This window comes from Triticum dicoccoides, chromosome 4A, assembly GCF_002162155.2.
Source record: "Triticum dicoccoides isolate Atlit2015 ecotype Zavitan chromosome 4A, WEW_v2.0, whole genome shotgun sequence".
Lineage (NCBI taxonomy): Eukaryota > Viridiplantae > Streptophyta > Magnoliopsida > Poales > Poaceae > Triticum > Triticum dicoccoides.
The window spans coordinates 493,313,819-493,330,073 of NC_041386.1; the positions used below are offsets into that span (position 1 = coordinate 493,313,819).

General features: G+C 49.9%; 1 protein-coding gene across 1 annotated transcript; it reads right to left on the reverse strand.

Moving 5' to 3' along the window:
* Positions 1-8,810: 8,810 nt before the first annotated feature.
* On the reverse strand, positions 8,811-15,167 carry LOC119286362 (protein ACTIVITY OF BC1 COMPLEX KINASE 1, chloroplastic-like). The gene is made up of 15 exons (XM_037565738.1): positions 14,969-15,167; positions 14,069-14,403; positions 13,778-13,984; positions 13,580-13,669; positions 13,314-13,460; positions 12,596-12,760; positions 11,427-11,567; positions 11,149-11,328; positions 10,637-10,832; positions 10,247-10,374; positions 10,080-10,151; positions 9,744-9,856; positions 9,516-9,663; positions 9,314-9,383; positions 8,811-9,216 (listed from the first exon to the last, which is right to left on the reverse strand). Exons 2-15 carry the CDS (start codon positions 14,375-14,377, stop codon positions 9,146-9,148), a joined length of 2,037 nt encoding a protein of 678 aa, XP_037421635.1. The 5' UTR covers positions 14,378-14,403; positions 14,969-15,167; the 3' UTR covers positions 8,811-9,145.
* Positions 15,168-16,255: the final 1,088 nt, after the last annotated feature.

The window sequence follows — 16,255 nt, forward strand, 5'->3', positions numbered from 1 at the left end:
TGTAGGATTGGGGTATGGGTCGCCAGACGCGGAGAGTTTGGAACCAGTTTCAGCGGGGGTGCGCGTGGCATGACACTCGAGCATGCCGGCCTTGGACAGAATGTCAAGGGCGTATTGCCGCTGGGACAGAAAGAGGCCCGAAGGCGAGTGGGAGACAGCTACACCGAGGAAGTGATGGAGCTGCCCGAGATCGGTCATGCAGAATTCAGCACGTAGGGAGGAAATGACGCGATCGAGAAAGGACGTGGAGGAGGCAGTAAGGACTATATCATCGACGTATAGAAGAAGATAGGCGAGGTGGTCATCGGATTTGAAGACGAAGAGGGAGGAATCGGACTGCGAAGGGATGAACCCAATGGTGCGAATGAATGCGGCGAAGCGCGTGAACCAAGCTCGGGGAGCTTGTTTGAGCCCGTACAAGGATTTCTGCAAGTGACAGACGTGGTCAGGAAAGTTGGGGTCGACAAACCCGAGAGGTTGACGACAAAACACTGTCTCATTCAAGGAGCCATGAAGGAAGGCGTTTTTTACATCCAGCTGATGGATGGGCCATGCTGAAGAAACAGCAATGCTTAAGACGGCGCGGATGGTGCTAGGCTTAACAACGGGAGAGAACGTCTCGTCAAAATCGATACCAGGTTGTTGAGAGTCACCCCGACAAACCCACCGAGCCTTGTAACGAGAGAGAGAGAGCCGTCGGATTTGAATTTGTGTCGAAAAACCCATTTCCCAGAGATGATGTTGGCACCGGGAGGACGAGGAACGAGCGACCACGTGTGGTTTTGGAGGAGGGCATCATGCTCTTCTTTCATAGCCTGAAACCAGTTAGGGTCAAGGAGGGCTTGTTTATAGGATGATGGGAGAGGAGAAATGGGAGAAGAAGAAAAAGAGGCCGTTAAGTTGAGACGACGAGTGGGGAGACCAAAACCGGCTTTGCCACGAGTACGCATAGTGTGAGCATTAGCAGGGACTTGGACGCGAACTGCGCGGGGCGGAAGAGGGCAAGCGACGTCAGGTGATGGAGTCGCAGCGGATTGGGGAAGGGGCATCGTACGTACAGGGGTGGAATCTGCATGGACAGGCGATGTGTGGGTCGGCGGTGCATGCGTATTGGCAGCATCTGCATGTGCGTGCGGAGTGGCGGGCGCAGGCGGTTCTGGTGGATGATCAGGGGTAGTGGCGGTAGGTGGGAGGGGCGTGGTGGAAGCGCTGGGGGGAGCCCGATCGACGTGAACAGTGCCATGCACAGCATGCACGTCGATCGCGGGGTGGCGAGGACTCCTGTGCGAAGCAATGGAGATCGGGGAGGAGTCGTGGGGTGGTGTGTGTTGAGCAAAGGGAAAAACCGACTCATCGAAAATCACATGCCGCGAGAGAATCACTCTGCTAGTGGGAAGATGAAGGCAGCGGTAGCCACGGTGGTCCTCGGAGTAGCCAAGAAAGACACAAGGAAGCGAGCGGGGTTCGAGCTTATGGTTGGTCGTGGCGGACATATTTGGGAAACACAGACAGCCAAACACCTTGAGGTCAGTGTAGGTAGGATGATGAAGAAAAAGAGATTCGTAGGGAGAGGTTTTCGGGCATGTTTTGGTAGGGCGGATGTTGAGGAGAAACGTCGCATGACGGAGAGACTCAACCCAGTAGCGTGGTGGCATGGAAGCATGAATGAGAAGAGTGCGGAGAATGTCATTGATACTGCGCAGAGATCGTTCGGCCTTACCGTTTTGGGGAGAAGTATATGGACAAGAAAAACGAAGAAGGACACCGTGTTGCAGAAAGAATTCTCGATTGCGAGCATTATTGAATTCACGGCCATTATCACATTGGAGAAAGCGGATGGGGAGAGAGAAATGCGTGTAAACGTATTTTTGAAAGTTGACAAATAGGGTATGTACATCAGATTTAGCACGAAGGGGAAAAGTCCACATAAAATGAGAGTAGTCATCCACGATTACAAGATAAAACCTAAAACCAGAAACACTAGGTACAGGAGATTGCCATAGATCACAGTGCAACAACTCGAAAGGAAAGGAACTAGAGGTAGTAGACAAGCTAAAAGGTAGCCTAACATGCTTGCCCATCTGGCAAGACTGGCACAAAGCAGAATCATGCGCATCGCGGACATGCGGAAGCTGGAACTCGCGGAGGAGAGTGGTGGTGGTGGTGCTATTGGGGTGACCGAGCCGGCGATGCCACAGAGAGACCGAGGCGACCAGCGCGTGGACAGATGATGAAGACGTGCCGCCGGAAGCAGTGTACAGGTCGCCGGAACTATTGAACCGCGCGATCACCTCCTTGCTGCGAAGATCCTTCACAGACACACCCAAGGGATCAAACTCAACAGAAACAAGATTGTCAATAGTGAAACGTCGAACGGAAATCAAGTTCTTGATGAGGGCAGGAGCAACAAGCACTTCGCGCAAAGAAAGAGAAGGGGAAAGAAAGGTGGACCCGATGCACGAAACAGGAACAGAGGAGCCATTTCCTACGGTGATGGATGGGAAGATAGAAGGATGAAGCGAGGACAACGTGGAGCTAGATGCAGACATGCGCGAGGAAGCGCCAGAATCAAAAATCCATTCCGTACCTGGGTCCTGAGTGGTAAGTGAGTTCATGGCGGCAATGAACGCAGCCTGGTCCCAAGTTGGAGTCGTCTGCGTAGTGGTGGAAGTCGCAGCGGGAGGCGCCAGCGCGCGCGGATCCCATGGCGAAGTAGAGGAAGCCGCCGCCGGCGCCGGACCCCAAGGTGAAGTAGAGGGGGCCGCCGGGGACGCCTGCTCCCAAGAGAAAGCAGAAGGGGCCGCCGACGGCACCTGATCCCATGACGGTGAAGCAGAGGGAGCGCCGTAGTGGTACGGTGGCGAAGCAGAGGGCGGCGGTGCGGCCTGGTAGAGAGGCACATACGCCGTATAGGCATGCGGAGGAGGCCGGGCTCCAAGGAGGCCCGGGGCGCCAAGCTGAGGGCGCATGCCCGGGGCCCAACTGCCGCTGTAAGCTGGAGGAGCACCGGTCAGAGAGGGCGCGGACCACGGCATGGGCCATGCTTGGACGAGCCCAGTCCATGGATCGTGCGCAGGGCGCCATGGCGCCGGAGTGGTGGTGGAGATCGGGAAAACTGCAGGAGCAGGGTTTGACGGAGCCGGAGGCGCCGGGTTGGAGCCTGACGACGAACCCGACGCCCGGTGCTGCGGAGGACGATAGATGGGGTTCTTGCCCTTGTAGTTCGGACTGGGACGCCATCCCGGCGGCGGCTGGGAAGGAGACGCCCCCTGAGGCGGTGCCGGGGCCGGTGCTGCAGGAGGGCGCGTAGTGGCGTGAAAGAGGCGCGGCGTCCCCGCCTTGCGCGCCTGGTTTTGCTCCTCCATCTGAAGCATGGAGCGGGCCTCGGCGAGCGTCGGGAGGGGACGAAGGAGGGGGATCAGAGTCGCCTGCTGGGCAAAGCGATCATCGAGGCCACCCATCAGAGCGTGGAGCAGCGACCGATCGGCGACCACCTCGCCGAGCTCGCGAAGTTCGTCGCCAATCGCCTTGATCCTCTGACAGAAGACGCCCACGGGGCGATCGCCCTGCGTGATCGTGCGGAGCTCCGTGTTGAGGGCGGAGATGCGGGCGTCACGGTTGTCTTGAAAAAGCCGGCGGAGCTCGAGCCAGATGTCGCGCGCGGAGGCACCATCCGTGACGACGAGGTTGAAGAGCTCCGTCGAGATGCGCGTGTAGAGCCACTGAATAATGGCTAGGTCGTCTTTGATCCATGAGGGATCGCGAGGAGCTGGGGGGACATCATCGGAGATGTGATGGAGGAGGGAGCAGCGCCCAAGATGGATCTCAAAAAGATGGCGCTAGTGGTAGTAATTGTGGCTGTGGAGATCGAGAACTATAGGGATGAAGGGCGTAATGTCGGTAATGGTGTCGCTGAATGCGATGGGGGAAGGAAGAACCAGGGTGGAGGATAGGGGAGCGTGGTCTGAAGGAGTAGTCATGGCGGAGGAGGAGGAAGAAGGAGACTTGCCGGCGGAAGGAGGGGGAGGAGGTGGCGGCGGTGGTGCGCCGGGGATTGTCATGGCGAGGGAAGGAAAGGATCGATGTTTGATACCATGTAAAACTGTTGTAATCTGTTTCTCATTGCATACAGAGAGTACAGAGCGGGATACATATAGCGTCGTGAGAGAGAGAGAGAGAGAGAGGGAGATCATGGGGTCGTGGCGATCGTGGGCAGGAGCGTGGGTCGCTCCTGCGAGGACTCCTGAGCTGGCTTGGCCCATGACTTGGCCCATCGCCTAACACTTTTGAGTACCAGCGGCTGAGCACCCGTGCCCGTGGCTCCTACCCGCGGCCACGCGACGGCTTCGGGCGTCGCTAGCATCCGCCTCGGCTGCATCCCCAGGCAACCCATCCGTGAGCCGCTCGTCCTTCGCGCCCGTACATGTCCGCGCGGGTTCCTCCCGCTCCGGCCTGTCGTGCCGGCCGCACCGCGCCTTGGCCGGCTGGGCTCTGCTCGACCCCAGCCCCGCGCATGCCGGCTCCGCCTGCCCCGCATCGTCCATGCGGCGCCGCTGCTCGGGCCCCTCCCAGCCGCTTTACGGCGTCCGCCTCGCCTTGCGCCGCCCCGGGACCCAGAACTCGGGACCCGTCGCCGCTCCCACGCCCGGGCGGTTCCCCTGCGCGGCCATCGGCTGCCTCCTTCAGGTCCGGCCGCCTCCCGCGCGCCTGATAGCATGGCCGCCTTCGCGTGGCTGCTCCCGCCCACGGATCGCCGCCCCGTGCTGGCAGCCTCCCGCGCACCGCCTTCTCGTCTGCAGCCGGGGCCTCCCCTGCTCCGCGCAGGCACTGGCCGCCCGCCAGCTCGCTGCGTCCGACTCCGCTAGCCACTCTGGCTCCGGCCGGCTCCCACCTTCTCCCGCGTCCGCCTCATCCCGACGCACCTTCGCCCGCGCCGGCTGGCCGCGGTTCGGATCCCGCGCCTCCGGCCGCGTCGGCCCCGTGCACCTCCAGACGCATGCCTCCGTGCCTCGCCCTCCCGCCGCCTGCACCGCTCCCGCACCCGGCCGCCGGGTCGCCCAGCACCGACTTCACCCCGCCAGTCGGCCTCCGCATCCGGCGTCGACTCCACCTCGCCGGGACCCCTCGCCGCTGCACCCCGCGTCAGTCCGACTCCTTCTCCGGCACCCGGCCGCATGCTGGCCCCGCCTCACCTTCGCCCTGCGCCTGCCATCTCCCCGCGCCTGGCCGCATCGCCGTTGCCCCGCTTGCCGGCCCCGCCCGCTTCCTGGCTGGACGGCTCGCCGCCCCCGCGCTGGCTCCGCCCGCATCCCGGCCTCCTGCGCTGGCCGGCTCCGCCACACGACCCGGCCTGCCGGCTTCCCCGGCGACCCGACCTGCCGGCTCCCCCGCAACCCGGACGCCGGCCTCTGGCGCGACTCGGCCGTTGGCTTCCGCCGCGTCCCGCTCCTACCGGCTCATCAGGCAGAGAATAAAAAGAAAGAAGAGAAGAAAAGTCAAGCCAGTGGCTGAAAAGAAAAAAAAGGTGACCAGGTGGGATGGGCCGGCTGTCCGAGAGGCCGGCTGGGACAAAAAAATGTGTGTGTGCATCCGGCTTGCCCAGATCCGGTTGAAGAATATGTCGGATGTCCACGGCCGACTCGCAAGAAAAAAATGTGTGTGTGCGTCCGACCGCTGGCTGCCTGTCCGGCTGCAAAGAGCCCGACTGCTGTGTTGGGGTCCGCCCATCCGGCCGGCTGAAGAAGACGACGAAGTAGTTGCCGGAAGATCCGGCCCGACTGCTCAGCAGTCGGCCCGAATCTCGGGGGCTACACCCAGCGGGTGCGCTGACGTGCCCCCGCGAAGAAGAAGACGAAGTAGTTGCCGGAAGATCCGGCCCGACTGCTCAGCAGTCGGCCCGAATCTCGGGGGCTACACCCAGCGGGTGCGCTGACGCGCCCCCGCGATGAAGAAGACAAAGTAGTTGCCGGGAGATCCGGCCCGACTGCTCAGCAGTCGGCCCGAATCTCGGGGGCTACACCCAGCGGGTGCGCTGGCGCGCCCCCGCGAAGATTGCAGACAAGAGAAGAGTTCTATCCGGCTCCCCCAGCCGTCAGAAAAGAAGAAAAAGGGCGTCGCAAGACGCCTCGCCGCCTGGCCGGTCGATCCTGACCGGCCGGGACCCCCTTCGTGCACCCGGGGGCTCGAGGGCCACACCCAGCGGGTGCGCCGACGCGCTCCGCGAGCGTCGAGCCGCGCCGGCTGTCTTCAACAACCGCGACTACACAAAAATCAATGTGAGCTCCTCGCCCGCATATTTTTGCATCACACAAGCACGGATAACCCCGAGCGATGCTCGGGTGCTATCTCCGCATTTTTTATTACAGTCGCATCACTGTTCGCCCCGGCGCCAGCCAAAGTTGGCCCGGGGGCTGGCCGCTTGGCCTGAGACGTTAGTTCCCGCAGACGGCTTAGTAGCGTGCGCAGTACCAAAGGCTCACTCTTAGTCACAGACCGCAGAGCGGCTGTCCGGCTAGCAAGGGTGAATGCTGAAGGCCACCCATGCAAAAAACGTCTGGGAAGAAAAACGGCTCGGGTGACCCGGCCGTTTTCCTTTACAAGTATCTACTCGGTTGAATCTGCTCCTAGACTCTTGAGTATTGTACACTCCACTTCGCGGCCCACTCTTAACCACAGACCGCAGAGCGGCTGTCCGGCAAGTAAGAGCACAAGCAAAAAAGCGGAGGGAACACGAAAAAAAATTAAGGGGGCTCGAACGAAACCGAGTCGGCACCCTCCGCATAAAACTTGCAATGCTAAAAGCAAACATTTGATATATCCGCATGGACTAACTTTGTCTTTTTTCATGATCATTTACATGAACACTCGCCAAAAAACCTCCGCCCAACTTTGCCAAGTTGCCCGGAGGCTTGGGGGCTACTGTCGGAGTAATCGACCACGGGTACCCCGAGGACGGCAAGACGATATTTCAAGACATCAGGGCTAGCAAAGCCCCTCAGTCCGACTGCGCCAGCCAGCCGGCTGCCGACTGCGCCAACCAGCCGGCTGCCGACTGCGCCAACAACCACACCAGAGAGCTCTGCCCGGCCGACTGCAACGGCCAACCGGCTGCCGACTGCAGCCCGACCCGACAGCGACAAGACCCCGACGAGACGGCCATACCACGGACAAGACAACCATACCGCAACGTCATCTACAGTGTACCGTGTCCCCTGGATACTGATTTATAAAGTACCCTAGGGGACAAGCATGACATGCACCATGCCTAGGCCATGCCACTACATAGCTTGGTTTGTAAGCTATCCAAGGTAGTTTACAACCAACGCTACCACCACCCATGCCTACCTCACACTATAAAAGCTAGCTCCATCCATCAGGAGACACATGGACTCTCACACACACACCCACGGCCAAGTGCCATTCGGCCACTAGAGATTGCATGCTCATCCGGCCACCCGCATATATACGAGGCCAGATGCCTATGGCATTGACCTCAGATACAGCTCTAGGAGCAGCTCTGTACCAGATATATCAGATACACTCAGACATGCAACAGTAGGAGTATTATCTCTACGGAGAGCTCCGAAGCTGGGTAAACCACCGTGTGCTACTCGCATACCCGCTCCCGGTCCTATCAGCAGCAGTCTTACCCACACACTAAGCCCTTGTGGCATCTATCGACTCGCAAGCCCCCCGTGAGAATACCACGACAGATGGGTTGGATGCAGCAGCTAACCACTGCGACTTTAATCTCCCCAATTAATAGCATGTTTTGAGTTGAGAAAAGAGCGATGTGATTGGCTTTCTATGTGGTTCAGTTTTCCTCCTACCCCAAATCTTTACATGCGTAGGTTGCCATGCATCTCCTTAGATGAACACTTGAACGACGGGATTATATTTCTTGATTATAAACAAAAAGGAATGACATTCAATTGGAGCAATAGCGGGCAGTAGTGCTATTATGGACGCAATAGCGGACACTATTACTATGAACCTAACAACACATCTATCTTGTGCACTCTCTCACTATCTAAAAAAAGTTACACATCGGCCCCTACCTAAAAAAGAAGCAACACGTCGGTCTCGTGCACTCTTTCACTACCTGAAAGACGTTACACATTAGTCCCTTGCATCCTCTCACTACCTAAAATAAAGTTACATATCAGTCCTTGCACTGTCTAACTATCTAAAAAAGAAGCGTTAACATGTGACATTGTAGTACTCCCTTTGTTTCTAAATATAATTCTTTTTAGATATTCAATACAAACTACATACGGATGTATATAAAGATATTTTAAAGCGTGAATTCACTCACTTTGCTCCGTATGTAGTCCTTTATTGGAATCTTTAAAAAGACTTATATTTAGGAACAAAGGGAGTATCAATATAGTATATACAACAACCAACATAAGTACTTTCGCAAAAAAAAAACATAAGTAACTTTTCCATATAGTATGTGTTTATTAGTAGATAACACAAAATCAACCACAATACACACACACACACACACACACACACACACACACACACACACACACATAAACTTCATATTTTCCACGCGCCACCAATTTTTATCTTTATGAATCCTAACTACACCAACAACGCTGCGTGTCCAACCCTTCTAGTATGACATGTAGGGGCAAGCAGAGAGTAATCCTAGTGAGGATTTCCCGGTGCACCAAACTGGTCTAAATTGGTACAGGTTCGAGATTGGCCGGCATCTCTACCAATTTCACAGATTAGAAGGTCATGGTTCGAGCCGGACACGGGCCCTACGAGTTCAAGCCAAGAAGATACCCATGCGCACACCAGGAAATCGTATACAAATCAGCATACCCCTTTGCATATATACTACAGTACGTACTACTTACTATACAAAAACAAAACTACTACTATATCTATATGCTGTTTTTGTTCCAGAATTACTATTACAAACTCCAGTTATATACAAGTCCGTGTTCCACTATACAAGTGGCATGTGCAGGTCGAGCACGAGCAAATCTTGCTATACAGGAGTGCCCCACCAAAGAATAGGGGAAGAATCTTGTCTATCTATCTATATCTCTATTTGCAGATTAACTCGAGGTAAGTTGCTTGCTGTTCCTAACTAGCAGGTCTCCGCTTGCTGTCCAGCGTTTTGGCTGGGTTAGTTTTGGCGATCTGACAGAACAGAATCACTCCACGAAAGCATGAAATCGCGTGCGACCGATGGCAAATCTGCACAGGAGAGTACGGGAGAAATGTGAATCACTAAGCAGGGAGAAATGTTTCCACGAACGACAAGAGCATGAAAAACAGAGTTTGATTGACTTACCTTGGAGAACCTCAAGAGCAACTGAAGGTATATCTATCTGATCTTCCACCAGTTTGTATACATCAACAAGCTGCAAAAGAGAGAAACAGGGTTGCGGTGATCCATCGTCGAGAAATTTAAATCTTATATATGGTTCGTGGCCGTAGTGATAAGTGCATTTGATCTCTTGAATCAAGATTGACCAGTTTATGTAGAATAGTACCTCGTCTACGTGCAACCTGGAGTCCTCAGTGAAAGCCATTACAAGTTGTCTCCTGATCCCAGAATCGATAAGGAACAGCCGTGCTCCATCTTTTATTGTGTCAGTGAGATCCAGTTTCTTCTCCAGTTTTTGACTCGACACAGTTTGCCTGCAGTACGAAAGATCAGAATACTTGCAGGAACAGCTAGACAGATACAGCATGACAGAAACAGTGGGTTCAATACTCACAGGCTATTGCTCTTCAGTGCAGGATTGGTACTCATCTTTGACACATTTTCCTTGGCAAGAACTATAAGGTTTTCTAGTCGTTTCCACTGGAACAATCCATCTTTGAATAACACCTGGTGTGGAAATGGTGATAATATCTCAGAAATGTTATAAACAACAACAGTGGCTTTCTTCTACTAATGCCTGCGTATTCGAAAAAATAAAAGCTTGCTGTTTTTCTCTGTACCCGTGTACCGATGCTTCATTGCACATTTACGGCTCACATAGTGATGTATTATATGGCAGAAACAACCAATGAGCGTCATGTTAAGAGGGTTCTTAGAAATTAAAACATACCTGTATCAGCCGTTCACGGAGAGCAGGATTTGGATCTGTCAAAAGACGGTTTGCTATATACGGATATGCAACCTAAATATTAAGAAACATACAGTGAAGAGCATAAGTAACCAAACAAATGTACAGTATTGTTCTCATAAGAACTGAAAAGGTAGCAAATGTCATACCTCAAGGAACTTAAATTCAGGCTTGAGAGTAAAGCAAATTCCTTCTTGCGTCAACAAAGAGCGAATGACCAAAGAAAATCTTTCTGGGATGCGGATAGGGTAATTGTACACAAGCTGATTAAACTTCCCTGTAATTTTCAATTTCATTCATTAGTAAAAAGTATATCTGAATACATGGAGCAGTGTTACACTAAGAATTCATCATTAGGGGAAGCAAAACAATAAAGAAAGTTTCAACATGTGTGAGCAACCGCAAGGGATGCATTCAAAAAGTATCATGGATTAACGATCAAGAACACCCACCCCCAACAAACATGTAAACTGACAAGATATCAAGCAAATATATATACATTTATGAGGAGAATGAAAAATTTAGAAAATAGGGATTACCAGTCACACTCCTGAAATTGAAGTCTGCCAAGCCTTTTCCAGCTGAGTTTTGCCAAATAGCTTCCAGAGCTGGGATAATTGGGGAAACATCTGTTCCACTAGCAAGAAAACCAAGCCTTGTGAAGTCATTTGCCATTTCTGCATAGTCTTCATTTACAGCATGAACTACAGCATCAATCAGGATTTCTTTGTTTTGCTGCATATACGAGAAACAACGGCAATAAAACATATGTAAGCAATTTCTTGATCTGCCAATGCAGTAAATCACAAGAATGCATTCACAATAAGGGCATCATTTTTTGTGGTGTTAGCAGATTGCAGAACTATAAGTAGCCGACGTACATTTTGACCACCTAAGTGAAAAGTTTTTCACACTAAAGAATCATTGGTAGTAGGGCATGCATGATATATTATTAATTATATATTCACAGGCAAGCAACAATAAGAATCCAATCAATTGCAACTGCAAAGACAAATTCTGCTACTACCAAACAACCAAAAAAAAATCAGACCTGGCTAAGGACGGCAACATTGCCAAAGTCGACGTAAGCAATACGGCCATCTCGCATCGCAAAAACATTTCCAGGATGTGGATCTCCATGGAAAAGGCCAAATTCAAGCAACTGGCGCAGTGCTGCACTCACTCCAACTGTGAGAAAGCCTTCTACATCAATCCCAGCTTCTTTTATAGCCTGAGGGAATAAATTGAAAACTCAATGATGCTACAAATTTTAAATGAACTAATCCACATTAGAAATAAGTAAAAGTTAATATGATGAATTCTACAAACCTGCGGATCAGTGCATCTGATTCCATCTATCCATTCCATCACCAAAACACGAGAACCTGAAAACTTATTATATACTAGAGGGATCTTCACAGTTGGATCATTCTTAAAATTTACTATGAAGTCCTCGATGTTTCTAGCTTCCTGATTGCGCAGAAAAGGAAGGCCGTCAACTCCCATTCAGACATTCATCACCAAATAAACATGAAACATAAAATCTGTGTTGCTGGAATGAAAAGACCTATAGTATCTTAATGACACATAGATAAAAGGTTGCAATACCTCCATGCAAGGAAATAAGAAGGTTGTGATACTGCACTCGTTAAGCCTCCGGTCATTAAATTAATTAAGATTTCCTATTTGCTGCGCTCGTGCATTGTGGGTACGGTACAAACAGTGAACTTAAAAAAATTGCTGAACAATTGGTTGGTTATTGCACTGAAAGGCCGCATTGATCAGAACATACAAGCTACTGTCGTCTCCTCCAGAAAACAACAAGCAACCAGATCCATTTATACTTACAAGTTCGCCACATCAGAGTGGGTTTAGTGCTAAATGTGCCATCTGAAGCATTTGTCATATTTTCCATTCATTGGGTACATCCAAAATTATAATTTGTCGCTTTGTTAGTGAAAACAGTGAAAGATCATGATTATGATGTCAATAAAAAGAGTATTAGTAGATTAACCATTCTGTGTGCTACCGACATCTATTCATGTGCCAATATTTTCTTCAAATATGCACGCACCATTTGTATGACTCAACAAATCTATAAATATTAAGGCACTAAAAATTCTGATCATCTTTTAACAACTCAAAAAAAGGCATCCCATAACTATTCTCCAAATTAAACAAAACATATGCTTCTGTAATAGTCATACACAATACATCACTACTCATTTTATTTTTGTGGAAATACATCACTACTGATGAGAAGTTACTTTTGATTTCGAAGTGTTAGAAGAGGTTCATGTACCTTTGAGCCATTTAGGAAACAGAACATCTTTAACTATTGAAGGCACAAGTGTTCACATACATACATGGTTACTTAATTTTAAAATATCTGAAGATATCAACTTAAAACCCCAGCTGAAACGTGCAGGCATGAACCTAGTGATTCATTACTCTGTAACTTAACATCGACGGGAAGAAGGCACAAAGAAAATACTTACAAGAGTGTAATCAAGTTCTTCCAAAAGTTTTTCACCGAATTCATCAACAATAAGCTCTGCATTGCAGCCTAGTTTTTGAAGGCTAATCCCATTCAAAAAGGAAGCCAGCGTGCGGAAAAGGAACAGATCTCGGAATATTATTGGCTCAATCCCTGGCCTCTGAACCTGTGGTATGATTGAAATCAAAGAGATAAGCATAAATAAACTCATTCCGTTTACAAGTCAAAAATATGATTTAAAAATTTAGCAAAAAGTAAAAGACAATCGTGGTAGTTATTAAGTTTCATGCAGCAACTACTAGGGCAATCCACATACACCTCAACACCCCCTCTCACGTGCAGCTCAATAAGGCCTAAACATGGACACAAATAGGGCAGGGCATATTTTAATATTTAAATCCCAAGATCCCAGACTTGAACCCAAGACCTTTGGGGTCTGATATGATATTAAGTTTCATGCACCAACCAGTGGAACCAAAAATCCAACCTGACAGAGAAGGTTGGGCAATCCACATATACTTCACTATCAACATCTGGACATTCTACTGGAGCATATGTTAGCATTTAGTTCATGAATGATGCAGCTATAAAGGATACAAATTTTATCAGGGAGAAGGAGGTAGACTATGTTTATAGTCAAAGAACCCCACTAAATGGTGCATCAAGTCACAAACGTCAGAGTATCTCAAGTAAGAAAAGAAAGTGAAAGGAACACGAACCTTGATAGCAACATCCTCGCCGGTTTCTCTTAGTGTGGCACGGTAGACTTGGCCCAGACTTGCAGCTGCTATTGTCTCTGATGAAATTTTGCTGAATAGTTGTTCTAGAGGCTGGCCAAGTTCCTCCTCAATTATGGAAAAGGCCACCTACCAGGTATACAGCAATAAGCAACGCTTAGTTAATCATCCTGATTTCATCGGCCTTAACCCAATACGTGTCCACTGTCCAGAACAATTTGTAAAAATATTCTATTGCAACCATGTACCTGGTTAGCAAATGGAGGAACGTCATCTTGTAGGATACACAGTTCGCTCATATAATCCTCACGAATAATATCAGGCCTGTTAGCTAGAACCTGAAAAAATAATGTAACTAAACAATGTTGGAATTGTAAGACACAACAGATAGCACAAGTGAAATCTTTTTTTCGATGAGATTTATCAGAAAGTGAAAAGAATATAACCTGTCCTGCTTTTATGAATGATGGCCCGAGATCACATAAAAGATTGCGGAGCTGGCGGGCACGGAACGGAACGATTTCTTCATCCCGTCCAACCAAGTAGTCATACACCAGAGATGACCAATAAAAGCCTAGTTTCCAAATGATCTCCACCCCCCGACTAGCGAGGGATAGTACAGAGCCACTTGATCCCAAGACTTTACTCCTGACCTATCAATTATGGAAATGGGCATAGTTAAAACCAAATTTCAGCAAACCAACCTTGTAAACACAAATGCTCGTAGTGCACAATACCATTTCCGGGGAGTACTTTCGGAAAGGCATGCAGACACCACGCTCGATATCAAGTTGCTCCAGTGCACTGTTGGGCTTTTTGCTGGGCATGCCTTTCGCAGCTGCACCATTAGTTTGCGTGGGTAGGGTCCGAGAAGAGAGCAGGGCATTAGTTGATGCAGCATTGATGACATAGAGTGAAGATCGCTTTGTCCTTTTGGAAATACAGGATCTTGAACCGGCATATCGAGTATATGGCACTGGACGGCTAGACGTTGATATACTGGGGCGATGCGGTGAAATAGATACAGAAGCTGTGCAGAGCTCCATGCTGAAAGAGCTATAAGCGATGATGCCTGCGGAAGGCAGGAAGCTGCATCAGTTATACTTCAATTCCTACCTAAGCAACACAAGTAACAGCCCTATTTACTTTAGCCTACAAAAACGTCTTATATTTTGGTACAGAGGTAGTAAATTTCAACTGGGAACCAGAGTTCCGAAGGTCATATCCTCTGCTGTATTTTTTTAGATATAGGGAGAAAGCAATTCTAATCAACCCAAACTGGTAAACACACAAACCCCAAGTTTCTAACCTAGGTTAGATATGCAGTCCCCAATCACAAGAGAATTTCCCCCATGCTATCTCACATGTTACAGAAGCCAATAATAATCTCAGGGCAGCGGAAAATTTGGGGAAACGACTGTTGACCAAAGCTAGCCAACCAAATCAAACCCACATAAACAGACCGAGAAGCTGCTATGATACTATGGACCTAATTCTACACGCGCGCACACAAATCCCCGCTCTCAGATGGTCCTAGAAACAACCACCACGAACCCGCGAAGCCAGGGCAGAACCCAGGCGAGGAACGGCTGCGAGAAGACGACACCGCAAGAATCGGCGGGGGTTCGGAGCCTCACCTCGTCTTCCGGCGAACTCGCGCCGTGGGGTTCGGGATTCGGTGAGCCCTCCGAGGCGAGCCGGGGCGGTTGTGTGCCGGCTCCTTGTTTCGATTTGGGCGGGGAAGAAGCGCGTGCTCTTTTGTGGTGCCGAGCCAGCCGTGGCAGCGGTTCTGACGGGCACAATGGTGAGAGAGTGTAGATAGCTGCTCACGGTGGCCATCCAATGTTAAGCGCTAGCTGCCTAGCACGGCCACGTCGGCTCTCGAGGTGTGTCGCCAAACTGGAAACTTTGCTGTCCACAAGTACGGAACGTGGTCGTCTGTCCACGGAAATTTGCCAAAATTGGGGGAATATAAGATGAAGGAAAACAGCTAGCAACCAGGACGTTTTGCGAACTAAGCATCGCTCACATGGTTAGGTTTCTAGACTTGACATTGATGTTTGTCCTTTTCTAAAATTATTTCAGGCCTTTTGATGATATGCGTTTAGTGAAAGAAGACATTGTCATGGACTATAAAGGCATATTTATTTTCCATTGTATGGATCGTTATAATTCCTGGCCAGTTAATGGCTTCGTTAATTTAAAGTCGGGTTCTTCTTGAGCCTTCGTTTCAGAAAAAAGGCATCTATGACGATTTGTTCATAGAGATAAATGTCTCTATGCATGTATGAGTGATGTGTTAAAAAAATCAAGACGTCTTGAATGCAACCAGATGACACGACGAGATATACGACAATGAATTTCATAGTGATTGAAGATAAACATCAAAGGACCACCCCCGTGAAAATAACATCAAAGGAACACCTGCCTTGATGCCAAGAATGATGAACGGTGACACGACCCAATTATTAATCTTCCTAGTAACTATCTTCAATTCAAAAGAAAATCTCTTATCCTCCTCAATTTTTGAAAAAATAAACTACTACCTCCGAAGTGAGAGAAAGCTTAGGCCTTGTTTCAGGAAAAAGAAACAACTCATGAAAAAATAGCAAATGATATAATTTTAACTAGATAGAGGACATCAAGTAACTTCGCCGGTCCCAAGCCCGGGTAAAAGAGGAGGATTGTGATAGGCTTGGCAAACCAACGTAAAAACTAGTCAGTCACATGGGTATGGAACCCATTTGAGCGAAAGTAGTACTAGGATGGGTGACCTCCTGGGAAGTCCTCGTGAAAGGGTTTCATATCTAAGGGTTGTGATAGGCTTGGCGAGCCAACGTAAAAACTAGCCAGTCATTTGGGTATGAAACCCATTTGGCCGAGGGTAGTACTAGGATAGGTCACTTTCTGGGAAGTCCTCGTGA